Source organism: Siniperca chuatsi, linkage group LG13 (genome assembly GCF_020085105.1).
Source record: "Siniperca chuatsi isolate FFG_IHB_CAS linkage group LG13, ASM2008510v1, whole genome shotgun sequence".
NCBI lineage: Eukaryota > Metazoa > Chordata > Actinopteri > Centrarchiformes > Sinipercidae > Siniperca > Siniperca chuatsi.
Window position 1 is genome coordinate 619035 of NC_058054.1, and position 27842 is coordinate 646876.

A 27842-nucleotide genomic window follows, 5' to 3' on the forward strand; every position below is an offset into this window, starting at 1 on the left:
CCTGCAGCCCTACAACAGTCCTGCAACAGCCCTGCAACAGTCCTGCAACAGCCCTGCAACAGTCCTGCAGCAGCCCTGCAGCAGCCCTGCAACAGTCCTGCAGCAGTCCTGCAGCAGCCCTGCAACAGTCCTGCAGCCCTACAACAGTCCTGCAACAGCCCTGCAACAGTCCTGCAACAGCCCTGCAACAGTCCTGCAGCCCTACAACAGTCCTGCAGCCCTACAACAGTCCTGCAGCAGCCCTACAACAGTCCTGCAGCAGCCCTACAACAGTCCTGCAGCCCTACAACAGTCCTGCAGCAGCCCTACAACAGTCCTGCAGCCCTACAACAGTCCTGCAGCAGCCCTACAACAGTCCTGCAGCCCTACAACAGTCCTGCAGCCCTACAACAGTCCTGCAGCCCTACAACAGTCCTGCAGTCCTGCAGCAGCAGCAGTCCTGGGCGTAATGTAGGCGGCTCCATGTAAAGGGTTTCTGCTCTGGGACACACAAACTGGGAAAACCCACCAAACCAGTATTTTCCAGCCTTTTTGGCTTGCGACTCCTTAAAATGAGCAAGAATTCAGCACAATAAGTTTAATAAAATCAGGCCGTTAAAGAGAGAATAGAATAGAAAAATACTGAAGGCATGGCATTGTTTATTATATCTTTTCTCCCTTGTTTTATTAAATAGTTTGCAGGTAACATTATTCAGCAATTCACAAGAAAAAAACCCAAAGATCTGAAAAAAGGCTGAAAGAAATAAACTTAAAAAATACAACAGTAATAATGTATTTTTTTTTAGAGCAGTTAGCTATTACAACTTTATGTAAAACACACATTAAAACACACACAAACACTGGTCCAGATATTCACGAAGCAAGGAAAAAGAATATATATATTTTATTTATTTATTTTATTTATTTAAAGAAAGGGGGGAACAATGCATATTAATGAACATTTACTCAAATGTAAATATGCCAGATTATAGCCTAAGGCTAATTTCCATCTGCAGACCCCCGTGGCAGGTTAACAGAAAGATAAGAACATACAGTACACTTTATATTTAATTTTATTATATATATATATATATATATAAATTAAAGCATGGAACACACACATATATATATATATATATATATATATATATATATATATATTTATATATATATATATATATATATATATATATATATATATATATATATATATATATATATATATATATATATATATATATATATATATATATATATATATATATATATATATATATATATATATATATATATATAATATATATATATATTATAAATATATATAATTAAAGCATGGAACAGGCTAATAACAGTAAGAGTTAATAATAGAACTTCTAGTGCTTCACTTGGTGTGTTGGGTCCCAAAAAATGGTAAAACTCAGTCTCCCAGAATCCTTTGCGTGATGACGACACGATCTCCCGCCCGTTGTGAAAATCTCCCGGCATGCTTTTCTGCAGGGCTGAGAAGAAGAAGCGTCATGATGGAATCTGCTGGTGGCTAACGTGACATACCTTCTTAATTTCAGTTGAATAAAGTTTGAGACGTTCATGTTTCTTCAGAGAAAAGGTTTACGGAAGAATCTAGCCAGTTAATGACAGCTAGATAGCTAACTCTGCAGCGGAGATCGTCGGTGAGTTTTTGTAGCTGCAGCGCGTTGTTGTTGTAACGACGACCTCCAGCACCGGGCCGCCATTTAACTCCCGGCAACCAAACACAACAAAACACCCCCGAAAAACAGCACATACGGGACGGACCGTGGCGCTTTATTTAATTTAAAATGCCACGTTTAGCTCCACTCATAGTCAGAATATGTCAGTGAGGACCAGCGGCGTGTTTACAAGCTGAGGTACCTGCTAACGGTTAGCCTGTTAGCAAACTTAGCCGCAGAAGCTAACAGTGTTAGCAACAGCGTCCCGGGGTAAATACACGTTAAAGGTTAGAAACAGCACTGTTGTGAAGCACGGAGGAGGAACACGCCCACGGGGCGACTGTGGGACGCCTTCGTGTTTAAACCTTTAATCACGCCGTCTGTCAGACCCAGCTCACAGTGAGCTAGCGTTAGCTCCGTGCTAGCTGCGTGATTAGCTTGTAGAAGCAGCGAAACCTCGTGTTTCAGGCAGCTCGGGCTGCTGAGGATTAACTGCGGGAATAATAGCTTTATAACAGCGTCCAGGTAAAGGACTAAAGGTTTTCAGACGTTTTCCAGTTAAGTTGGTTGAAGTGTGGGAGGCTCACAATAAAGACGGTATAATGTTTAAAAAAGGGCAGAGTTCAGTTCTGGAGTTACTGCGGGTTTTTGTCTGGTTGTTATAGATTAGCTTCACATCTGTGTGATGGACTGAGACGGAGCAGAGACGACCTGCGGTCAAAGACCGGCTGTTGCTCCAGTTCGGTGTCACATGGACTTGTTTCCTCATAAGGGACATCAGGACTGTGGTGGTGGTGTTACATGTCGTGTGTAGTCCAGGTGTACAGGGTCGTGTGTAGTCCAGGTATACAGGGTCTGTGTGTAGTCCAGGTGTACAGGGTCTGTGTGTAGTCCAGGTGTACAGGGTCGTGTGTAGTCCAGGTGTACAGGGTCGTGTGTAGTCCAGGTGTACAGGGTCTGTGTGTAGTCCAGGTGTACAGGGTCGTGTGTAGTCCAGGTGTACAAGGTCTGTGTGTAGTCCAGGTGTACAAGGTCTGTGTGTAGTCCAGGTGTACAGGGTCTGTGTGTAGTCCAGGTGTACAAGGTCTGTGTGTAGTCCAGGTGTACAGGGTCGTGTGTAGTCCAGGTGTACAGGGTCTGTGTGTAGTCCAGGTGTACAGGGTCGTGTGTAGTCCAGGTGTACAGGGTCTGTGTGTAGTCCAGGTGTACAGGGTCTGTGTGTAGTCCAGGTGTACAGGGTCGTGTGTAGTCCAGGTGTACAAGGTCTGTGTGTAGTCCAGGTGTACAAGGTCTGTGTGTAGTCCAGGTGTACAGGGTCTGTGTGTAGTCCAGGTGTACAAGGTCTGTGTGTAGTCCAGGTGTACAGGGTCGTGTGTAGTCCAGGTGTACAGGGTCTGTGTGTAGTCCAGGTGTACAGGGTCGTGTGTAGTCCAGGTGTACAGGGTCTGTGTGTAGTCCAGGTGTACAGGGTCTGTGTGTAGTCCAGGTGTACAGGGTCGTGTGTAGTCCAGGTGTACAAGGTCTGTGTGTAGTCCAGGTGTACAAGGTCTGTGTGTAGTCCAGGTGTACAGGGTCTGTGTGTAGTCCAGGTGTACAAGGTCTGTGTGTAGTCCAGGTGTACAAGGTCTGTGTGTAGTCCAGGTGTACAGGGTCTGTGTGTAGTCCAGGTGTACAAGGTCTGTGTGTAGTCCAGGTGTACAAGGTCTGTGTGTAGTCCAGGTGTACAGGGTCTGTGTGTAGTCCAGGTGTACAAGGTCTGTGTGTAGTCCAGGTGTACAGGGTCGTGTGTGTAGTCCAGGTGTACAGGGTCTGTGTGTAGTCCAGGTGTACAGGGTCGTGTGTAGTCCAGGTGTACAGGGTCTGTGTGTAGTCCAGGTGTACAGGGTCTGTGTGTAGTCCAGGTGTACAGGGTCGTGTGTAGTCCAGGTGTACAAGGTCTGTGTGTAGTCCAGGTGTACAAGGTCTGTGTGTAGTCCAGGTGTACAGGGTCTGTGTGTAGTCCAGGTGTACAAGGTCTGTGTGTAGTCCAGGTGTACAAGGTCTGTGTGTAGTCCAGGTGTACAGGGTCTGTGTGTAGTCCAGGTGTACAGGGTCTGTGTGTAGTCCAGGTGTACAGGGTCTGTGTGTAGTCCAGGTGTACAGGGTCTGTGTGTAGTCCAGGTGTACAGGGTCGTGTGTAGTCCAGGTGTACAGGGTCTGTGTAGTCTCTGTTTACCCAGGTGATTTGTGATCTCCCCTTGTTTCACCTCCCACTTTCTGGTTTTGTTAATAAAGAGCTCAGCAGCCATTTCTCTTATTTAGGAAAAAGCCAGAAGGCCGTTGAACTTCACTCGCTGCTGTTGCTCTGGAGTCTGAACTCAGGAATATTCTGTCGTCTTGTTTCGTACGACAGGAGATCAGGACTGTTACTGCGGACTCAGACGGAGTAACGTTAATACAAATACTGATACTTCTGGTTTATGCTGCACGCACTCAGCACAGACGTGTGTCATTTCTGCCGCCTTTGTTTGGGAGTCGAGGTAACGTAAATCAGTGTGCCGTGACGGGGGCGGAGTCCGTTTGGTCCAGGTTAACAGACGAGTCTTCTACGGTTCTGGAACTACTTCAGACCAGCGGGACGTGTTTCCGTGTCTTTCAGAAGTCGTCGGTGATTTATCTGTGTGAGAAACCGATGCTCAGACCGCATGTAGTGAACACTTTAATCGTGAGAGGTAGACGCTGCTTTGCCCTGACGAACCAGCTGCCGGTAACCAAGTCCTGGTCCGTCCCTGGAGGGTAGCTCCGCAGGAAACCGCATCTGCAGGGGAAGCGGACTTTGACACAGCACCTGCTCCGCTGTTACTGTCTAGTGTAAATATTGTGGAAGTGTTGTGTTGTTGGTATTAAAACGTGAATAACTGGAGGGTTTGGATCGTCCCTGTGGTCCACATGTGGATGAGGGACTCTGACTCTGGAGGCGTTGGCACCGGTCACGTGTACGGTGAAAGTGGGCGCGAGTGACGCTGAAGACGTGGCTCCCGTATCAAAGAACTCCAGCGTCTCTGACCAGGAAACCGAATGCATAATCAGTAGTCTGCCCTGATCCGTCTTCATTCCCTCTGAGCAGTCGGTCAGGCGTTTGATTCCCCGGTAATTACTACTCGTGCACATTAAAACGCAGGGTGGCGTGTAATGGGGGGGCCGACGGGGCCGATGGAGAGCGCGTCCAGAACGGGGTCTGATGCGAGGCTCGTCCATTGATCTTATTGTCACTAGTATTAATACCAGCGTCAGATGAAACTGTTGAAACCAGACCGGCAGGCCTGCCCCCCTTCAGGTGAACCGGATCTGTTGTGGAACATGATTGATATTCCCACTGGAAGTGAATTGTCCTCGGCTGATGAGTGATTGATGCTCAGTATTGATTTTGTGCTGCCGTCGCCACCTGGTTGCTTGTAACAGAAACTTGGACCCGTTCAGGTGTTGACTTGAGCAGAGTGAGTGTGTGTGTGTGTGTGTGTGAGTCGCACACATCTGGGTTAACAACATTAAAGAAGTGATCAATACGTGTAAATAGGTTGCAGTAACGAGGCGATCGCGGCGTGTAAAATGTGTTTCCAGGGAGACGGCGCGTCACCACTGAGCTGCATTATTTAATGTGTGTAATAATCGACGTCGTTTCCTCAAAGACCAACGAGAGAAGAACGTGCAGCGTACCTGCACACTGTCTGAAATGAAGATTAAATCGTCCTGTAGGAAACTTTAAAGTGTATAAATTGAATAATGTGTTGTATGATGCCCAGACGTCCCACTGCAGTAGCTCTACTGGGAGCAGCTGCCTGTTTTATTCACCTGGATGTTAAACAGATGTTTCTGTCGCTTGTTAGTTTAAAGTAATAATTGAAAATAACAGCTGCACTGCTGGAAAGCATCAAACGGTTCATCGGAGTCCGTCTCCCTGGTGGAGGAGTGGTCGTTGGTGATGAAATAAGTCGAAGTGTCTGCAGACGCACGTTGCACTGATGAACTGTTGTACTCTGATGACTGAACACGTGACTTAGTGTTTTAGGAGGTTTCGCTCCTGGTTCTAGACTCTGGTTCGTTTCCCCCCTCGGTGCGATTCGTTTGGGCAGCTGTGAACACCGTGACCGCACGAGAGCCTTGAGAGGAGGTGGTCTCGGTCCCAAACCGACTCTGGATGTTTGAGCTGAAACCCTGACTGGCTGGTTTTTATTCCGATGTTCAGTGTCTGACACCGCAGGCCAGCTGCAGACTGCAGACGCTGCTGCTGCAGACTGCAGACGCTGCTGCTGCTGCTGCAGACGCTGCTGCTGCAGACTGCAGACGCTGCTGCAGACTGCAGACGCTGCTGCTGCTGCTGCAGACGCTGCTGCTGCTGCTGCAGACTGCAGACGCTGCTGCTGCTGCTGCAGACGCTGCTGCAGACTGCAGACGCTGCTGCTGCTGCTGCAGACGCTGCTGCTGCTGCTGCAGACTGCAGACGCTGCTGCTGCTGCTGCAGACGCTGCTGCAGACTGCAGACGCTGCTGCTGCTGCTGCAGACGCTGCTGCTGCTGCAGACTGCAGACGCTGCTGCTGCTGCAGACGCTGCTGCTGCTGCTGCAGACTGCAGACGCTGCTGCTGCTGCTGCAGACTGCAGACGCTGCTGCAGACGCTGCTGCTGCTGCTGCAGACTGCAGACGCTGCTGCTGCAGACTGCAGACGCTGCTGCAGACTGCAGACGCTGCTGCAGACTGCAGACTGCAGACGCTGCTGCTGCTGCAGACGCTGCTGCAGATGCTGCTGCAGACTGCAGACGCTGCTGCAGATGCTGCTGCAGACTGCAGACGCTGCTGCAGACTGCAGACGCTGCTGCAGCTCGGAGGCCAACTTCTAGCCAGGGCCTCTGCGATGGGGGGCGACTGTTTGAGATCTTATATTTTGACACACGGCAGTTTATCGTGGCTGGATGTTTCAGGGCTTTTGTTGAGTTCAGACTCTCAAACTGACCGCAGACCAGATTTATCTTGTTCTGAATTAACATCAATTAGGGACAGCTGATCTGAGCTGCCGCTGGGGCAGTGAAGAGAGGCCTTCCTCCCCGGGTCCCTCCTCCCCGTCCTCCTCCCCCCCGTCCTCCTCCCCGTCCCTCCTCCCCCCTCCCTCCCCCTCCCTCCCCCTCCCTCCCCCCTCCCTCCCTCCTCTCCCCGTCCCCCTCCCCCGTCCCCCCCCCGTCCCCTCCCCGTCCCCTCCTCCCCGTCCCTCCTCCCCGTCCTCCCTCGTCCTTCCTCCTCCCCCCCGTCCTCCTCCCCCCGTCCCCTCCCCCCGTCCTCCCTCCCCCCGTCCTCCCTCCCCCGTCCTCCTCCGTCCTCCTCCCCGTCCTCCCTCCCCTCGTCCTTCCTCCCCTCGTCCTCCCTCCCCCCGTCCCTCCTCCCCCGTCCTCCCTCCCCGTCCCTCCCTCCCCTCGTCCCCTCCCCTCCTCCCTCCCCCCGTCCTCCCTCCCCTCGTCCTCCCTCCCTCGTCCTTCCTCCCCTCCTCCCCTCGTCCTCCTCCTCCTACCCCGTCCCCCTCCTCCCCCCGTCCTCCCTTCCCTCCCCTCGTCCCTCCCCTCCCCTCCCCCCTCCCTTCCCTCCTCGTCCTCCCCCTCCCCTCCCCCTCTCCCCTCGTGTCCCCCTCTCGTGTTTTGCATCTCCTTTTCCTCGTCCCTATGATTAGTTCTTTTCTTGTCTCGGTGTTCACGTCTCCAGATTGACGTGTTTCTTGTATGCGAATTGTTTCTCAGTGTCTGTCTCTGGATGAAACTAACCACCTGGTGTCCCGTCCTGCAGGTATAGCGGGTCACCATGGCGACGGACATCGGCTCCCCGCAGCGGTTCTTCCACATGCCGCGCTTCCAGCACCAGGCGCCGCGGCAGGTCTTCTACAAGAGGCCGGACTTCGCCCAGCAGCAGGCGATGCAGCAGCTCACCTTCGACGGGAAACGCATGAGGAAGGCCGTGAACCGCAAAACCATCGACTACAACCCGTCTGTCATCAGATACCTGGAGGTTAGTACACCTGTTGGAGCTCTAGGTTCTGTGTCACCTACGACTGTTAACACGCACCTGTCGTGTTCAGTTAGTGCAGCGTTAATGAAGATCTGCTCGCACGCAGCAACCGACTCATGGCCACCTTTAGGGGGCGCTGTAATAAAGACAAGCAGTAACTGTACCACGAGCCTTCAGATGCTGTATATCTCTGCTACAGCTGCATCATGTGACGCAGGAAAAGGCTCCCATTGGATTGTATAAATATGTGAATACCTAATCCACGGGTCCCTGCGATTATAAAGTACCCGTGTCTCAGACTGTGCCGAAATTATTGATGGCATTTAGTGTATTTTAATATATTTAGGCCATCGACGACTGCTGCTTGAATGGTAAACCTGTGGCACAATGAGGAATATTTAGTTTTAGGGCAAAGTGTTTCCAAAACACGAAGCTGACCAGTCAGTTGGTGTTCCTCTACTGGGACCAGTCCAGCAGTTAGTCCGAATCCACCGACTGTTTTTGTGTTTGCAGAACCGTTTGTGGCAGCGAGACCATCGAGACTTCAGAGCCGTCCAGCCTGACGCCGGGTGTTACAACGATGTGAGTACAGATCTGATGCTGATACAGAATAAGTCTGGTTGTTAAATCCAGCTCGGGAGCTTTACGAGTCTCCAGTGTCGCTGAAACCAGTTCAGAGACAGTTTGTTACCGAGCGACAGCGAACGCCCCGGCACGCTTGTTCATCACTAACGATCGTTTCTGCTGATCAGTGTTCATCATCACCTGTATCGGTGTTCAGTCAAACAGAGAGGAACGGTGAAGGTGGGACATTTCTGCCCTCAGCTGAGACTGCCAGGCTGCGCGCCAGCCCAGCAGCCTCTACAGAGAATCAATGGCAAACTGTTTTAATAACTGATTAATCGTTCAAGTCATTGATCAGTCAGACCCTCCACTCAGTCTCCGTCAGATCTGAACGAGAGACACAAATAAAGGGAGGCTGAATGATCTGAATCAACGAGTCCTTTAATCGATTAGTTGGACGGCAGAATGAAAGATCGGCAGCTGTTTTTATGTTTTTATTGTTAACATTTATTAGTTGTAGCTCGTTAATTGTGTGAATGTTCTGCTTTTGTTTGATCTGATGTTAAACTGGGAGCGTGCGGAGCAGATCACTGGAACTGGTTGTGTTTGAGTCGAGACTAAACTAGAGAACCTGGTGTGTTTGCTTCAGCTCGTCCCTCCTCTGGGCATGTTGAACAACCCCATGAACGCCGTCACCACAAAGTTTGTCCGGACCTCCACCAACAAAGTCAAGTGTCCCGTGTTCGTGATCCGGGTGAGCTGCCGCATCACTTCCTGTCAACACACAGTCTGTTTGATATTCAGTGCTCTTATTGTGAAGCACTCTGCAGCTTTTGTTTTGAAAAGTGCTTTAGAAACAAACCATTCCTGAGGATAATACTGATGTCTGAGAGAATGTGAGGAACATTAATAAACCTTTGCAGTATTGATTGATTGCTACTTACAGCACACTGATATATCGATATATGTGACAGCAGCACTTTATCATTTACTGCGTGTGTGTGTGTGTGTGTGTGTGTTTCCTGTTTGTCTCCAGTGGACTCCTGAGGGCCGGCGTCTGGTCACCGGAGCCTCCAGTGGAGAGTTCACTCTGTGGAACGGACTCACCTTCAACTTCGAGACCATTTTACAGGTAAACCTCCACCCGCAGCGCGTCCTCTGCGGATGACGTCACTGTGGCGGCTTCACAAACGTAACGAGCGACGACACGTTGATTATGAAGTAGCAGAGAAACGCTCCTGCTGCGTCTACGACGGCGAGTGTTGGTGAATTGATTAATATAACTGTGACGATCCGCCTGCAGCTGCTGAGTCTGTGAACGTAAATGCGTTCTCTGCGTCTCGGTGCCTTTAATCAGCAGCGGCTCCGCTTATCGGTCTCGTCTGGTTTAAGGGACTAAAGGAGACCCGAGTGACCTGAAGTGACCCGGCGTCGTCGTTAGCCTTCGATCAGGTGGATCGATACGAACTGGGCTTAATATTATGCGGTCTACACCTGCTGTGTGTGACGAGAGCCCCGAGATACCGTCTGCTGTGATTTGGAGCTTTATAAATACAAACTGAGCTGATCGGCTGCGGTTGAAACGGCATTTAGACAAAGTTCTCGTGCAGCAGCTTGTGTTTAAGCAACATTTCACCAAAGAAAAAGCCGTTTGTATTCCTGAACGTACGGTTTAGTAAAACGTGTCGTTGAAATATTTCCAACGATATATTTGCTCCTTTAAAGTGTCGGCGCAGCAGAGCAGGGGGGGGCAAATGTCGGCGCACCGAGAGGGGAAACGTGTCACCGCAGCGCCGCGTGTCATGTGACTCTGCAGGAAGTTACGTAGAAAGCAGATGAATGTCGCGCTGCGGCGGTTTGTAAGCCGAGCCGCAGTGTTTACAGGAGCTCCGCTACTTTAACCGTGTCGTCGTATCTTAACGTGAGTTGTGCTGACGTCCCCCCTCCCGCTCTCCTCTGTCCTCCGCAGGCCCACGACAGTCCGGTTCGGGCCATGACCTGGTCTCACAACGACATGTGGATGCTGACGGCGGACCACGGCGGCTATGTGAAGTACTGGCAGTCCAACATGAACAACGTCAAGATGTTCCAGGCTCACAAGGAGGCCATTAGAGAAGCCAGGTTTATACCCAATCTACCATTTTCTGTAGTTAACCCCAGTCTCTGCTGCTTACTGTCGGCGCTGCAGCACCACGCCGCCGCCGCGCGGGGGCGCTGCCTCGCCCCCCGCCTCCTGTTGTTGTGGTTGCTTGATGACAGATGTACGTGTGTGCTGTTGCAACACTGCAGTGATCTGTTGTTGATGTTCTTCCTGATGTGGCTGATGAGCTGTTTATCTCTGTGTACAGAAACAGTTGATCTTGTTGAATAAAGTCATCCATCATTTACTTCTAACTGGTTTGGGCAGGTCCGGTGGTTTGGGTGGAGAGGAGGATGAATATATCAATAAGAATAAATCAATAAAGGCCCAGGTTTCACTTTGACCAATAAAGTTTTAGCAGGGATCAATAAAGTTTTAAAATAAAGTGAATAAAGAGAAGCTCCTGCACACAGTCACACTGCTGGTCTGAACCTCATCAAACAGGCAGCTGTAGGTGTTTTAAATAAAGGTTTGAATTCCACATCTACACCTTAAACCCGGAGCTGTAAACACCACGGCGGCTCCTCCTCCTCCTCCTGGTAACGTGGGACTCCCGAGAGACAGATTACGAACCAGAGATCCTGACTTTTAGGTCCTACATTTCCCAGAATGCACCGGAGTCTTTCATTAGAGCCTCCCTGCCTGGTAAACGGCCACGTCGTTCGCGCTCCGCACCTCTTAGACAGTAGCGCCGTCCGAGCCCGATGACATCGTGCAGCCGTGCTCGGTTTACCGGTCCCGGTTAGTAAACTGAACTTGGCGTGCAAAATGAGTTGACTGGCCCTTTAACTGAGCGGGAACACCTGTACAGCGTGATGTCATCGGGTGCAACACACCTGAATCTGTAGCTTGTGGCGACGTAACGTTCCGCATCACATTGTAAGGTGTTCTTGTTATGCTGTCAGGTGTAGGAGGAGCACTACACTACCCATGAGCCTTAGCGAGGCCTCTCCTCGTGGTGCTCCGTGCTTAGCCAGGACGCGCTGACCTCGGCGAGTCGTGTGGCGGCGGCGGCGGTCGCTGTGGAAGTCTGCTGCTGCCAATATTTCTGTTTTTAGAGCAAAACTTTTCATTTCCATGTTTGTAAACATCTAGTTTCCGGCTAAATGATGCGCCGAGCTGCCGCGGCCCCGTTTGGTTTGCTGGTCTCGCCCCCCCCCGCCCTCGGCCCAGTCCTCAGGTTCGAGGCGGTCTTCCTGTTTGTACGTTCAGCCTCGCGTTAGCTGCTGCTGCTTCACGTTAAAAGCTTTCCGCTTGGCCAACAGGCAGGAGGCTTTTATTGTGAAGGCGTTACAGGAAATGCTTCCTGTTTGTCACAGAGTTAGCGGAGCTTCGTTATTGGTGCTGCTCCAAACAGGTGTACTGAGTCGATTCTCACAAACTGTATGAAATCTGGCCGTTTGATTTCCTGAACTACAGTCAGAACATAAAGTGTTTAGAGGCGGCAGTTTATGTTTTAAGCTAACTTGTGTTTCGTAGTGCGAGCAGAGACAGGAAGAGGAAGTGTGACATGCAGCAGGAATCAGACCGGCGGCGTTCTGCTTACGCAGGAAGCGTCTGAACTATCGGTTAGTTTCAGACATCACGAGCGCACAGACAGGAAATGATGTATCGGCGCCTGTGGACTTCCGTAACAACCCGTAAGCTCTCGCTTCGGTCGGTCACATGTTTCTGAGCTCTGCGCCTCCAGCACTGTTAGCCTAGCTTAGCACAAAGACTGGAAGCAGGGGGAAACTGTTAGCCTAGCTCCATCAGAGGAGCAACACTTCCCACAGCTCCACCGTCGTCGACGTCTTCTCGGCCACCAAACGCTTCCTGTTTAGATTTGTTGTTGGGTTACTGAACGGACCCAGGGGGTCCGGGGCCTCAGGGGGTCCGGGGCCCCACAGCCAGAGTCTCCTCACGAAGTGACTGTTAGCAACTCGTCTCTTCGTTCTCACCTCAGTGTTTCTCCAGGTGAAGTCCTTACAGAAACTGGACTCTCCAGACCAGCAGGACACTGAGCCTGTTTTTAAATGACCCCGGCTGGACTTGAACCGGGGACGTTGTGATGACGCGACGAGTGTTTTTAACGTGAAGCCAAACGGCGACGATGCGTCTGCAGCGGCCGAACGGGTGGATCTGCGCTCAGGTGAAGCTGAGGTGCCACTTCCTGACGCCGGTTCGTTGGATCGCGTCCGTTCAGACTGAGCTTCTGCAGCTGCTGCAGGTTTGTAGCCGAACAGTTTACAGTAGAGCAGCAGCTTCGGTCGTCGGTTCATCTTCACTCTTATTTATTTATTCTTTAAACTGTTGTTTTCTGATCCAGGTCAGGGTTTACGTTTTGACGGAATCGTGGTTTTAGTTGTGTTTGTGTTTTGGAGAAGTTTGACTTGTTCAAACAAAACGCAGTTTTCTGGAGAAACGTGTTAAAACGCTAGTTTTGTTATGGAAGTCTGGTGCTGTGCAGGCGGCAGTTTGGAAACTGCTGCTGGTTGTCTCTCAGGAGGATTAATGGACCTTTACTCCCAGAGCCTGTTGTGCTAATCTTCCTCCTCCTCCTCCTCCTCCTCTTCCTCTCTCCTCCTCCTTCCTCCTCTTCTTCCTCCTCCCTCCTCTTCCTCCATCCCTCTTCCTCCATCCTCTCTCCTCTTCCTCTTCCTCCCTCCCTCCTCCTCCCTCCCTCTTCCTCCCTACCTCCTCCTCCCTTCCTCCCTCCTCCCTACCTCCTCCTCCCTACCTCCTCCTCCCTTCCTCCCTCCTCCCTACCTCCTCCTCCCTCCCTCTTCCTCCCTACCTCCTCCTCCCCCTTCCTCCCTCCTCCTACCTCCTCCTCCCCTCCTCCTCCTCCTCCCTCCCCTCTCCTCCTCCTCCTCCTCCTCCTCCCTCCCTCTCCTCCCTTCCTCCTCTCTTCCTCCCTTCCTCCCTACCTCCTCCTCCTCCCCTCCTCCTCCTCCCTCCCTCCCTCTTCCTCCCTTCCTCCCTACCTCCTCCTCCCTACCTCCTCCTCCTCCTCCTCCTCCTCCTCCTCTCTCCTCCCTTCCTCCCTCCCTCCTCCTCCTCCTCCCCCTCTCCTCCCTCCCTCCTCCCTCCTACCTCCTCCTCCTCCCTTCCTCCTCCTCCTCTTCCTCCTCCCTCCCTCTTCCTCCCTTCCTCCCTACCTCCTCCTCCCTCCCTCCTCCTCCTCCTCCTCCTCCCTACCTCCTCCTCCCTCTTCCTCCCTCCTCTTCCTCCCTCCCTCCTCCTCCTCCTCCCCTCTTCCTCATCCTCTTCTTCCTCCCTTCACCTCCCTCCCTCTTCCTCATCCTCTTCTTCCTCCCTCCCTCTTCCTCCCTCCCTCTTCCTCATCCTCTTCTTCCTCCCTCCCTCTTCCTCCCATCCTCCTCCTCCCTCTCCCTCCTCTTCCTCATCCTCTTCTTCCTCCCTCCCTCTTCCTCCCTCTTCCTCCTCCCTCACGTTCACACGAGTGGATCCTTCGGCCTGAACAGGAAGTCCTTCTCTCAGTGACGACGAACTCGTTTCAGACTAAACCCGGCGGCGCCATTAAAACTTCAGGACGGTCTCAGCTGGTAAAGACTTCAGTGGCGTGTAAATCCGCTGCTAGGAAACCACTGCAGCGCCGTCCAATCAGGAGCAGCCGTCCGTGTAAACAGGAAGTCCCTGTAGCATCAGGAGCCGTCCTGAAACCTTCAGAAATAACATTTCAGCTAACAAACAGCTGATGAAGCCTAAAGTTTATGTCTGGGAAAGTCCAGCTGACCTCAGATCTGCCTCTGCCCAGGTAACACGATGTCACACAGTGATGTCACACAGTGATGTCACACAGTGATGTCACACAGTGATGTCACACAGTGACGTCACAGTGGGAGGTCGGGATCTCCAGCTGCAGGAGGCCGAGCGGATGTCACTGCAGTTAGATGCAGGAAAATATTCTTCAGGTTTAAGTTGTGCGGCGTCAGACTCTGAGTCCAGAGCTGAGGTGTGGCGTCATGTGACCGCGTCATGTGACCGCGTCGCTACCTTAAACAGTCTTCTTCTGACGTGAGGCGTCCAGGTTTGTTTGGTGCATTCGGGTGGGCGTGGTCCGCTAGCGGCGCCTTGAGGGGTCGTTTTACAGGAAGTCGTGGAGTTTCTGCTGCCTCGCTCACGTTTCACACGCTGAAACTTTCTTCCCGTTTCCTAAAAAGGATCGCAGCTTCTAGGATTGTTGTTTTTATAATAATATAATAATGTTGAACGGGTGAAGACGTCGACTGAGCCTGCAGCTGGTGATGGAGGCAGAGGGTCTGAAGCCTGCAGCTGGTGATGGAGGCAGAGGGTCTGAAGGCTGGTGATGGAGGCAGAGGGTCTGAAGGCTGCAGCTGGTGATGGAGGCAGAGGGTCTGAAGGCTGCAGCTGGTGATGGAGGCAGAGGGTCTGAAGGCTGCAGCTGGTGATGGAGGCAGAGAGTCTGAAGGCTGCAGCTGGTGATGGAGGCAGGGGTCTGAAGGCTGCAGCTGGTGATGGAGGCAGGGGGTCTGAAGGCGGCTGCTGATTGGACGGTTAACAGATGTCCGTGTGTTGTTAGTCGTCGTCCAGCAGGTGGAGACATTTAGAGACTGAAGGAGCGTTTTACTGTGAAGGCTTTATGGAGGTCTGCTGGATCCGGTACTTCACCCGAAACACCGACAACTTAGAAACTTCATCTTAAAAAGTCGTTGGAGAGAGTTGAACTGAGTGAACACACACCTGTGTTGTTGGTGCTGGTTCGCCGTTATTGGGTTTACTGGGTTTACTGGGACACCTGGAGAAAAGTGTTGCTGGTAACGGCTGAGCTGCGTAACGCGTCCGCACCCCGACACCAGCACGTTCAGCGAAGGACATCGGACGTCCCGTCTCATGCAGTGAATGTTTTTATTTAAAGGGGGACAGAGGAAGCAAAACCAGATCCTAAAGACCTTTTTCACGTCAGTGTGTAACAAACAGTTACAGGACGAGATAAAAAAAAAAGGTCCAGTTTGTTAGGAACACCTGCTGAAACTGAGTCTGGAGGTTTTTAAGGATCGGTTTGTCTTTCCTCCCGTCACCGATGTGAAACTGGGCAGAAACAAACAGAGTAAGACAACAGAGGACGTGTTGCTGGGCTGCGTTAGTTTTAGCTCGGGGGAAACAGGAAAACCTTAAATATCACAAACACGAGTGTGAGTCGCCCGGACGTGATCCAGCCTGGTCCTATAAAGTCTTATAACGTCCGATATGTTCGGTCAACATGTTAAAGAGCTTCCTTTTTAAAGGGACAGTTCAACGTTTTGGGAAATCCTTTTCGTTCCGAGGCTGAGAGGTTAACCAAATGACTGAAAGAGTAAATAAGAAGTGAAAGTCAAAGAGTTTCAGAGGCCTTGAGCATGAAGCGGAGCTACTGTCTGTGTTGCTGGTGCCTCACTGGGATAAAACATCATTATTATTATTATTATTAGCTGTTGTGTCATCAGCCTTATGTGGCTGTTCTGGAGCTTTTGATTGCCTCACATGATCTTCCTCCCCAGTTGTCACAGAACTGTAGATGTTCCCGTTTGTTTGACTCTGGCGTTGTTCTCTCCAGTTTTTCTCCAACAGATAATAAATTTGCCACCTGCTCAGACGACGGGACGGTTCGGATCTGGGACTTCATGCGCTGCCACGAGGAGCGGATCCTCCGAGGTACTCGACCACCACGACCACGGTTTCTGATCAGCCCGTTACAGACGTGGCGCTCAGAGAAACAAACCGTTTCACAGAGTGACGCTCTAATGGGCCCGATAATAACTCCCTTTAATAATAACCCACTTTAATAATAACCCACTTTAATAATAGCTCCCTTTAATAATAGCTCCCTTTAATAATAACTCCCTTTAATAATAACCCCCTTTAATAATAACTCCCTTTAATAATAACTCCCTTTAATAATAACCCACTTTAATAATAACTCCCTTTAATAATAACCCCCTTTAATAATAACTCCCTTTAATAATAGCTCCCTTTAATAATAACTCCCTTTAATAATAACCCACTTTAATAATAGCTCCCTTTAATAATAGCTCCCTTTAATAATAACTCCCTTTAATAATAGCTCCCTTTAATAATAACCCACTTTAATAATAGCTCCCTTTAATAATAACCCCCTTTAATAATAGCTCCCTTTAATAATAGCCCCCTTTAATAATAACTCACTTTAATAATAGCTCCTTTAATAATAGCCCCTTTAATAATAGCCCCTTTTAATAATAGCCCCTTTAATAATAGCTCCTTTAATAATAGCTCCTTTAATAATAACTCCACTTTAATAATAGCTCCTTTAATAATAACTTTTAATAATAGCTCCCTTTAATAATAGCTCCTTTAATAATAACTCCCTTTAATAATAGCTCCCTTTAATAATAACTCCCTTTAATAATAGCCCCCTTTAATAATAGCTCCCTTTAATAATAACTCCCTTTAATAATAACCCACTTTAATAATAGCTCCCTTTAATAATAACCCACTTTAATAATAGCTCCCTTTAATAATAGCTCCCTTTAATAATAACTCCCTTTAATAATAGCTCCCTTTAATAATAACTCCCTTTAATAATAGCTCCCTTTAATAATAACTCCCTTTAATAATAACTCCCTTTAATAATAACCCACTTTAATAATAGCTCCCTTTAATAATAACTCCCTTTAATAATAGCTCCCTTTAATAATAGCTCCCTTTAATAATAGCTCCCTTTAATAATAACTCCCTTTAATAATAGCTCCCTTTAATAATAGCTCCCTTTAATAATAGCTCCCTTTAATAATAGCCCCCTTTAATAATAACTCCCTTTAATAATAGCTCCCTTTAATAATAGCCCCCTTTAATAATAGCTCCCTTTAATAATAACTCCCTTTCAGTCCGTGGGGATGGGAGTTTGTCACCCACAGCAGTGATCTAAGGAGGTTTAAGGCGTTTAAAAAGGTTATAAGAAGAAACTAATGGAAAGAATAAAAGTGCTTTGACAAACTATTAGACTTGTTTTTAAGACGTGTGTGTGTGTGCGTGTGTGTGTGCGCGCAGGTCACGGTGCTGATGTGAAGTGTGTCGACTGGCACCCCACCAAAGGCCTGGTGGTCTCCGGCAGTAAAGACAGCCAACAGCCAATCAAATTCTGGGACCCAAAGACCGGACAGAGTCTGGCGACACTGTGAGTTCCTCAGGAAACTAAACTGTGACGCACGAACTCGGCAGCGAGTCTCTAGTCTGAATCCAGGAGGTCGTTTTAATGTTTGATTCTGCTGTTTTCCTCTTGAGACTTGGAGCTCGTCTGCAGCGTTGGGCGAGTTACCGAAATGTAGTAATTAGTTATAATTACTAGTTACTGTCTGCTTTAATTCTCTTATTAACGCTGTATTATTTTAGAGACAGCCGTCAAACTGTTTATCTATCATTGTACTGTTATCACTGATAGGAGTTATTAAAACCCCCGCGCTCCCACCTGTAAGCTCCACCTGTAAGCTCCACCTGTAAGCTCCACCTGGTTAGACAGATGTAGTAGAAGAAGACTCACGCGGAGCTGGAGGCATGATAGCTGAGCGTTTCTTCAGTTTATATTAGAAACAGTCAGTACGATGAACAGCTCACCGTGAGGTCAGGAGGCGTTAGATCACAAACCAGAAAAGGTGTGTCTGCTGTCCTGCTCGTTGTGAAAGCAACGAGCCCGTGGAAATGTCAGGAAGTGTAATTAGTTGCATGTCTAGTTTCCAGAAGTAGCGGAGTTACAGCACTGGCAGATATAACAGAGATAAACAGGTGATGACGCGGCGTTTGTCCAGGTGTGCGAGGAGGAGAAGTGCTGAAGTAGCTCAGTGTTGAACTTCCTCCATTTGAATGCGTCTCTCCTCAGCCACGCCCACAAGAACACGGTGATGGAGGTGAAGTGGAACCTGAATGGTAATTGGCTGCTGACGGCGTCACGTGACCACCTGTGTAAACTGTTTGATATCAGAAACCTGAAGGAGGAGCTGCAGGTGTTCAGAGGACACAAGAAGGAGGCGACAGGTGAGTCTGAGCAGAGACACCTGGACAAAAGAAATATATACAGTATACACATACAAGCCTGGAATTATGTAGAGCAGATTTACCGGCCTGGAAAAGGCCTGGAAAAACTGGACTACCTGTTTCCACTGACTGTAAACAGCCACCACCTGTTTAAAGTTCATATTCAGCCAGTCGGGATGTCAGATTAACTCTGGTTGTTAAAGACGAGCGAGTCGGGCGTTTTACACTGCAGCTCTCTGGCGGGACCAGTAGACCAGTAGACCAGTACTCATGCTTTGTGCTTAAACCCCGGTGGACCCACCGCGGGGGTTTAAGCACAAAGCATGAGTACTGGTCTACAGGGGCCTCCAGGACTCCGGATTAGATAACAAGCTGAAATCAGCTGAACTGGGAGATCCGGATGATTGAAGCTGACCCTGCTCTGACTGATCTGTTACGTCTTTAAGCAAGTTTCAACCGATCGACCAACTGAAGACGATTAAAGAAACATGATGATGGTTTCACATGTGCTGTGGGTGTAAACTGAACGTTTGTCTGTCTGTCTTCTGACTGTTTCACCTTCTGACTGTTTGTCTTCTGACTGTTTGTCTTCTGACTGTTTTGCCTGACTGCTGTGTCTCTGGCTGTTGTGTCTCTGACTGTTGTGTCTCTGACTGTTGTGTCTCTGACTGTTGTGTCTCTGGTTGTTGTGTCTCTGACTGTTGTGTCTCTGGTTGTTGTGTCCTCTGACTGCTGTGTCTCTGACTGTTGTGTCCTCTGACTGTTGTGTCTCTGACTGTTGTGTCTCTGGTTGTTGTGTCCTCTGACTGTTGTGTCTCTGACTGTTGTGTCTCTGGTTGTTGTGTCCTCTGACTGTTGTGTCCTCTGACTGTTGTGTCCTCTGACTGTTGTGTCTTTGGTTGTTGTGTCTCTGACTGTTGTGTCTTTGGTTGTTGTGTCTCTGACTGTTGTGTCTCTGACTGTTGTGTCTCTGGTTGTTGTGTCTCTGACTGTTGTGTCTTTGGTTGTTGTGTCTCTGACTGCTGTGTCTCTGACTGTTGTGTCCTCTGACTGTTGTGTCTCTGGTTGTGTCCTCTGACTGTTGTGTCTTTGGTTGTTGTGTCTCTGACTGTTGTGTCTCTGACTGTTGTGTCTTTGGTTGTTGTGTCTCTGACTGTTGTGTCTTTGGTTGTTGTGTCTTTGGTTGTTGTGTCTCTGACTGTTGTGTCCTCTGACTGTTGTGTCTCTGACTGTTGTGTCTCTGGTTGTGTCCTCTGACTGTTGTGTCCTCTGACTGTTGTGTCTTTGGTTGTTGTGTCCTCTGACTGTTGTGTCCTCTGACTGTTGTGTCTTTGGTTGTTGTGTCTTTGGTTGTTGTGTCCTCTGACTGTTGTGTCTTTGGTTGTTGTGTCCTCTGACTGTTGTGTCCTCTGACTGTTGTGTCCTCTGACTGTTGTGTCTCTGGTTGTGTCCTCTGACTGTTGTGTCTCTGACTGTTGTGTCCTCTGACTGTTGTGTCTCTGACTGTTGTGTCTCTGACTGTTGTGTCCTCTGACTGTTGTGTCTCTGGTTGTGTCCTCTGACTGTTGTGTCTTTGGTTGTTGTGTCTCTGACTGTTGTGTCTCTGACTGTTGTGTCTTTGGTTGTTGTGTCTTTGGTTGTTGTGTCTCTGACTGTTGTGTCTTTGGTTGTTGTGTCTTTGGTTGTTGTGTCTCTGACTGTTGTGTCTCTGGTTGTGTCCTCTGACTGTTGTGTCCTCTGACTGTTGTGTCTTTGGTTGTTGTGTCTTTGGTTGTTGTGTCCTCTGACTGTTGTGTCCTCTGACTGTTGTGTCTTTGGTTGTTGTGTCCTCTGACTGTTGTGTCTTTGGTTGTTGTGTCTCTGACTGTTGTGTCTCTGACTGTTGTGTCTCTGGTTGTGTCCTCAGCGGTGGCCTGGCATCCCGTCCACGAGGGCCTGTTTGCCAGCGGCGGCTCTGACGGCTCTCTGCTCTTCTGGCACACTGGGTAATGATGACAGGAAACTGACCCCCGGTCAGCGGCTGTACTTTAATAACGGGGTTGGGGTTCGTTGCCGTGAACTGTTCCCGGCTGTTGCTGTTGTTGTGTCCCACCTTGGGCTTCTGAAGGTGTGGGCCTGTTAGTGGTTTGACTGGTTCAGGTGTTTACTGGTGTTTGTTTCAGGGTGGAGAAGGAGGTCGGAGGGATGGAGATGGCCCACGAGGGGATGATCTGGAGTCTGGCCTGGCACCCGCTGGGTCACATCCTCTGCTGGGTCACATCCTCTGCATACCGGCTCCAAACGTACACACACCAGGTACACAACAACTGCATATACACACACTACACACACACAACACTGTACACACACAACACTGTATACACACAACACTGTACACACACAACACTGTATACACACAACACTGTATACACACAAACACTGTATACACACACAACACTGTATACACACACTACATACACACAACACTGTACACACACAACACTGTATACACACAACACTGTACACACACAACACTGTACACACACAACACTGTACACACACAACACTGTATACACACAACACTGTATACACACAACACTGGATATACACAACACTGTATACACACAACACTGTATACACACTATACACACAACACTGTATACACACTACATACACACAACACTGTATACACACACACACACACACACACACGTTCTGAATACAGTTCCACATGTACACCTGGGTTTCTCTCCACCTGTACGTCACCGAACACTGTGTGATGTCAGCGATGCAGAGTCCTGCAGCTCTTTGTAACGCCGTGAACACCGACAGCTCTTAAACGCCTCCTGGACCTGTTCTTATTTTGCAGTAAATTCTGGACCAGGAATCGGCCGGGTGATAAGATGAGAGACCGTTACAACCTGAACCTGCTGCCTGGGATGTCAGAGGACGGCATGGAGTACGGTGAGCGCAGGAGGACAAACGGCGCGTTACACGTACCGACACAATAACGGATTTTATTTTGTTGATCGATCTGTTCCTGTTTGTGTGTTTCAGATGACATGGACCTGAACAGCGTGGCCTCCATCCCCGGGATGGGGATCCCCGAGCAACTGAAGGCAGCCATGGAGCAGGAGCAGAGCAGTAAGTCTCATCCTGGAACATCCTGGGACATCCTGGAACTCAGACAGGGACGGTCTGCAGGTTTCCAGGCTTCAGGGGGGAAAGCTGAAAAGATAATTTTTTTTAATTCTGGCAGTTTTTCAACCCAATTCGATGAAAAGCAGCAGACAGAAAACATCAGCAACAAACTAAACGAAGGAAGGACAGAGACGCTGAACGCTTAGTCCTGGAAAGTTCTTTTAAGTCCTGGAATCTTACGTCAGGGTGACATCAAGGTCTCATTTTATCAAAGACATACTGTTTACTTTGTGTCTGCGATTGACAGCTTCATCTCAGTATTGAAACTTTTTCCAACATTTATTCTCACAACATTATAACTGTTTTCTTCAACTTTTCTGGACTTTAGCCACAAAATCTCAAATGTTTTTTTTCCCTCAGCATCAAACAAAAAGTCATGAAGTTGTTTAAAATGACTCTTTATACTATAAACTAGAATGAATTAGGTCTTAATTAGGATCAGGCCCCCCTTGTGTTTACTCGTGAATGATATTTATTTTCAGACTCCGTCTTTACGCTGATGATACCACCCTGTATGCCAAACTCGTGCCTCCTGACTGACCACGTACTCGCATTCATCCACGCGTTCGTGCATTCACACAACCTCAAAAGCGTGCGCAGCGACCGGTGCATGAGTTATGAAACAGGCGTGGCGAAATGATGTGTGTGTTTCTGCAAAGTTTGGCCATGTCACGTGAATCTGTTTAGAAGTTACGAGCCTTTTTGTTGCAAGCCGCTCCCACTGCCACGCCCCCTTTTTGCCAGTTAATCACCTGTCCTTGTTCCGTTCCACGAAATCCTGCGCAAGTCTGTGAACCCATTTGGAAGGTATGCGTCTTTTTGCGATAGGCCACTCCCACTGCCACGCCCCATTTTAGTCTATTGTGGCCGCCACAGGGTCGGGGAAGTCTTGTGGACCAACCGAGCTATAGAGCTAAAAATGCTGTAAATTCTTCCTGTTTTCTACTCAGTATCAGGTGTAACTCAGGTGCAACTGTTGTCTCCAGGTAAAGAGGCGGCTCCTGAGGTGGAGATGTCCATCCCCGGTCTAGACTGGGGCATGGACGAGGTCATGGGTAAAGACACCAAGAAGGTCCCGCAGAAGAAAGTACCGTACGCCAAACCGATCCCAGCGCAGTTCCAACAGGTAAGCACCTGAGCGCACATGGACATTTATAACCCATGAACATACACGTACATTAAACAAGTTCTGCAGTTGTAGTGAAGTCAGTGCTGACGGTGAACTCCTCTCTGCAGGCCTGGGCAGAGAATAAAGTTCCCATGATGCCACCCGGTGGAGACAAGGACCGGAAGGTGGAGCAGAAAGCGGACGCGAAGAAGAAAACTCAGGCCGAGATCGAGCAGGAGATGGCAGCTTTGCAGTACACCAACCCCATGCTGCTGGAGGTGGGCGGCTCACGGCCTTTACGGCCCCGACCGGTTGTTACTGACACAGGAAACGCTTTCTGTAACGCAAACGCATGCATATGCAGCGCTCGCTGGTTCGTACACGCTGCTGTCTGACGTGTGAACATTAGTAGAAGTTATAACTGTAACTGTAACGTTATGAATTAGGTCTGATTTACACACACTTCTGCTGCGTTGGTGGACCCAGTTTCCAGGTCACCCACATGTTAATGAAAAGGCCATTCTAGTGTAAACCACTCGGAGTTACTGATGATACAGGATCATATTCTGGTCGTAAGCACCTGGTGGCCCCCCAGCAACCACCCAGTAACTCCAGCAACCACCCAGTAACCGCAGTAACCACCCAGTAACCGCCCAGTAACCACCCAGCAACCACCCAGTAACTCCAGCAACCACCCAGTAACCCCCCAGCAACCGCCCAGTAACCCCAGTAACCACCCAGTAACCCCAGCAACCACCCAGTAACTCTAGTAACCCCAGTAACCACCCAGTAACTCCAGCAACCACCCAGTAACCCCAGTAACCACCCAGTAACCCCAGTAACCACCCAGTAACCCCAGCAACCACCCAGTAACTCCAGCAACCACCCAGTAACCCCAGCAACCACCCAGCAACCACCCAGTAACCCCAGCAACCACCCAGTAACCCCAGCAACCCCCCAGCAACCGCCCAGTAACCCCAGTAACCACCCAGTAACCCCAGCAACCACCCAGTAACTCTAGTAACCCCAGTAACCACCCAGTAACTCCAGCAACCACCCAGTAACTCCAGCAACCACCCAGTAACCCCAGTAACCACCCAGTAACCCCAGCAACCACCCAGTAACTCCAGCAACCACCCAGTAACCCCAGCAACCACCCAGCAACCACCCAGTAACCCCAGTAACCACCCAGTAACCACCCAGTAACTCTTCAGCAGAATCTAGAAGTTACAGTTTACCGTCTGATCTCACTTTAAACGCGTGTCTTTGTTTCTGCAGCAAATGAAGATGGACCGGATGAACCAGATGAACGCAGACGGGAACATGGGCCCCCCACAGGGACAGGGCCCTATGCCCTCCTTCCCTGGGGCTGGAGGTCCTGGGGGCCAGATGCCTCCTGGCCAGCAGGGCTTTCCCCCAAACATGCCTCCTCAGCAGATGTCCAACAACATGGGGCCCCCCATGGGCCCCGGAGGCATGCAGCCTCCTTTCATGCCCCCTGGACAGATGGGGCCACCCTCTGGACCCCAGCCTCACCAGGGGCCCCCTCAGGGCATGATGGGACCACCAGACATGCAAGGAACTCAAGGTATGCAGAGACACCCCGGCCCTCCCAGAAACATGGGCTCCCAAGGGCCTCACGGTATGGGACCCAGAGGGATGCAAGGGCCCCCTGGTGGGATGATGGGCCCCCCTCCTCGAGGAATGGGTCCAAGGGATTCTCAGGGGCCTCCACCTCAGGGGGGCATGATGCCACCTCAGGGGAACATGATGGGCCCTCAGGGTCCTATGCAGGGTGGGATGATGGGGCCCCCACCCAGGACACACGGCAACATGCCAAACAACTATGGGATGGGCAACATGCAGGGGCCCCCGGGAGGGATACATGGGCCTCCAGGAAATATGCAGGGGCCCCCAGGTAACATGCAAGGACCCCATGGAAACATGCAGGGGCCCCCAGGAAACATGCAAGGACCCCATGGAAACATGCAGGGGCCCCCAGGAAACATACAAGGACCCCATGGAAATCTGCAGGGCCCTCCAGGAAACATACAAGGACCCCATGGAAATCTGCAGGGGCCCCCATATATGCAGCACCAGGTGAGTTCATGTGCTTCATGTTGTGTCATCAGGACGTCTGACTGGTTCAGGATCAGTTTCAGCAGGACTGGTTTTAATGGTGCTGTAAGAATCTGATTTGGTCTTTCCAGGGTCAGAACTCGGGGCCTATGATGCATGGCATGGGGCAGCAGGGGCCCAACAACAAAGGTAAGACCACAGAAAGTCTCCTTAATAACAGCAGTGTATATGTGGCGTACCCATGAGCATGTTAGCATGCTGGTGTTAGCATTTAGCTCAAACCGCTGCTAGCATGGCTGCTAACCACTGTTTACTCTTCTCGTCTAAGGAGACCCTCGGGGGCCGCCGCCCAACCACCACATGGGCCCTCCTGACCGGCAGGGGCCCGGAGGACCAGACCAGGGCTCAGGTTCTTACTGGGGGGACAACCAGCAGGGTCGACGTGGACCGCAGGACTTTGATGGAGGCCAGGAATTCCACGGCAGAGGGGAGGAGGGCTGGAGACCAGGTCCTGGACCAGGATACCAGGGAGGAGGAGGGGGAGGCCACAGAGGGGGAGGACACCGAGGAGGAGGGGGGAACGGAGGGAGCTGGGGCCCCGACGAGAGATTCACCGGAGGAGAGTACAGAGGACGGAGAGACGACAGGTGAGACGCTTTTCTTCTGAGGTGGAACAGGAGCTTAAAACCTGAACCGGCAGAGTCTCTGAGGTTTGAACAGATCTGAACTGGACTCGCTGGGTGTTTCAGGTACCGAGCAGGCGGCCCCGGCCGGCCCGGAAGTCGAAGTTACCCTGACGAGTACGGCGGCCAGGAGGAGGGCTTCGACGGCCCGGAGGAGTTGGGTCGAGGCTGGGACAACGCAGGCAGGGGGAGGCCGCCTCGAGTAGGAGGTCCCCCCAGAGCAGGAGGTGAGAGGAACCACAACTGGTCTCTGTTCTGTCCTGTGAGCCCCATGTGTCTCCTGGTCCTTTATTTCATTTTTAAAGTCTGGAGAAAGTTGAACATTCAGAACAAGACACCATTTAAAAATGTCAACATGTCTGATACGATTCACTTTTCCCTCCTGGAAAACACACTTCCTGGACTTTTCCAGGGTTTTCCAGGAATATGGGAACCAGTAAAGGACAGAGAGTCCCCCTGTTGTTGCACGGTGGATCAATGAGCCCACAGCCAGACTACAGTTCCCATCAGCCACCTCTGCTGTTCCAGCGCACAGTGTAAAGCACTTTGCTTTGCCTTCTTCGCATTCTGAACTTCTTACAAAGTAAATCTCTGAGATTCGAAGCAAATATTTTAGTTTTTACGAAAAAAACTATTTCAGATTTTCAAAGTGAGAGATTTTGGTAAATTTGAAGTCCGACACGAAAACCGTGAACCAGCGTTTGTCCGCCTGAGAGTCACAGACCGGAATACTGAATTACTTCTCTGCAGACTCTTATTGTGGCGGTGTTCTTCCTGCCCGTAGGTCACGATGGTTACCGGGACGGTCAGCAGATGCATGATGGGTCGTCTCCGGCCGGTCGCGAGCGCTCCTCCTCCCTGCAGGGGATGGACATGGCGTCTCTGCCCCCCCGGAAGCGTCCGTGGCAGGACGGACCGGGAACCGGAGACCCGCGAGAGCGAGAGTCACCGGGAGCTGACGGAGGTGAAAACTGCACCCGTAGGCGGCGCTAACAGGACTTTCCACTGCTTTGCATTTATTTCAAATTTAATATTTTAGAATATCGATAAATGAAATAATCCTAAAGTTACATTTTATTATTGTAGTTAATTTAACTGTTAAAAATGTGTTTAAAATATATATTATAAAATAAAGTGAATGAAGAAGCATAAAAATATAATTATTATAGTTAGATGAACATATTTTGTTATATTTTACTTGGTAACATTTTGAAATTGTAATAATTTTATAATTTACAAAACACACTTTATACTGTAATTTGGTAGAAACAAATATATTTTTTAATTTAATGAAACTACAATTTTAATTTTTAAATTATATATATAATATAATAGATATATATAATATAATAGATATACACTTTTTTATATTTACAATTAACTTTTTCTCTATCAACAAAATGCAAAACATTTTATATACATTATATATTTATATATATATATATAAATGTATATATTTATAACATTTATATATATTTATATATACATTTATATATATATATATATATATATTTATATATTTATAAATATGCTTTAAAGTTGTAATATCTTTATATGATTCACACAATATGTTCTTTGAAGCTGAGTAGATGTATAAACTCGGTTGTAAGGACCTGATCCAGACCCACCACCATCAGGTCTGGTGGATCTGAGGACAGGAAGCAGGCGGCTCTGAAAGTCTAAAACACAAGAACCCCAAACTTCATGTGAAAGGTTTTTAATCCAGCCCGCTCTGCTGTGTCCTGCAGGTCGCCCCCCTCAGAGGGAGGACGGGGGTTACGGTCCGTCTGGTCGAGGTGGACGAGGCGGCTGGGGTCCTGGAGGAGGACCTGGACCGGCCCCCAGGAGAGGAGGACCGGCACCCAGAGGACCACCGAGGGGGGGCGGCCGGGGCCGGTAGTCCTGAAGGAAAAAAAAAAAAAAAACACGATCATCCTCTCCTCTGGTCGTCTCGTCCCTGCCGGTCCCTCTACAGGCCCGAGACCAAGTCCAGATCCTGAAAACCCTTCAGACAAACTTACGGTCATGTGACACATTCAGACCTCTGCTGCTGTGAAGGACGGCGGCTTCTGATTGGTCCACACTGACTCAGCCGTTTCCTGAAACACCTGAGCTGCCAGGTGGACGGACGGAGCGCCTCACTGAAGCGCAGGATGATTTTAATGTAAAATATTGTAGAGAATCATCAGCTGTCTTTGTATCTGCGTCTCTTCCTTTGTCTCCGAGTGACACTTTGTCTCCGAGTGACACTTTGTCTCCGAGTGACACTTTGTCTCCAGGTCCTTGCTTTCGGTCCCTTTTTTTGTAAGAGATTTCTATGTTTTCGTGTTTTCACCGACTCCACTGAGGTGGACAATAAAGATTCACACTTCAGCTCCGTC

At 49.6% G+C, this 27842-nt stretch overlaps 1 protein-coding gene across 1 annotated transcript; it reads left to right on the forward strand.

Moving 5' to 3' along the window:
- The first annotated feature begins 1456 nt into the window (after positions 1-1456).
- wdr33 (WD repeat domain 33) lies at positions 1457-27834 on the forward strand. Its single transcript, XM_044219681.1, has 21 exons — positions 1457-1649; positions 7476-7694; positions 8208-8276; positions 8908-9012; positions 9295-9390; positions 10228-10379; positions 15959-16056; positions 17431-17557; positions 18257-18411; positions 20318-20396; positions 20574-20684; positions 21260-21354; positions 21448-21534; positions 22578-22717; positions 22828-22977; positions 23978-24799; positions 24910-24967; positions 25107-25425; positions 25528-25688; positions 26246-26425; positions 27210-27834. The coding sequence occupies exons 2-21, from the start codon at positions 7491-7493 to the stop codon at positions 27359-27361; spliced, it is 3360 nt and encodes a 1119-aa protein (XP_044075616.1). The 5' UTR covers positions 1457-1649; positions 7476-7490; the 3' UTR covers positions 27362-27834.
- Positions 27835-27842: the final 8 nt, after the last annotated feature.

Excerpts from the sequence above, each read along its gene's own strand:
- wdr33 (XM_044219681.1), top strand. The coding sequence starts at position 7,491 with ATGGCGACGGACATCGGCTCCCCGCAGCGGTTCTTCCACATGCCGCGC. Across the intron at positions 17,558-18,256 it reads GGACAGAGTCTGGCGACACT|CCACGCCCACAAGAACACGG; the intron begins GTGAGTTCCTCA and ends GTCTCTCCTCAG. Across the intron at positions 21,355-21,447 it reads AGAGGACGGCATGGAGTACG|ATGACATGGACCTGAACAGC; the intron begins GTGAGCGCAGGA and ends TGTGTGTTTCAG.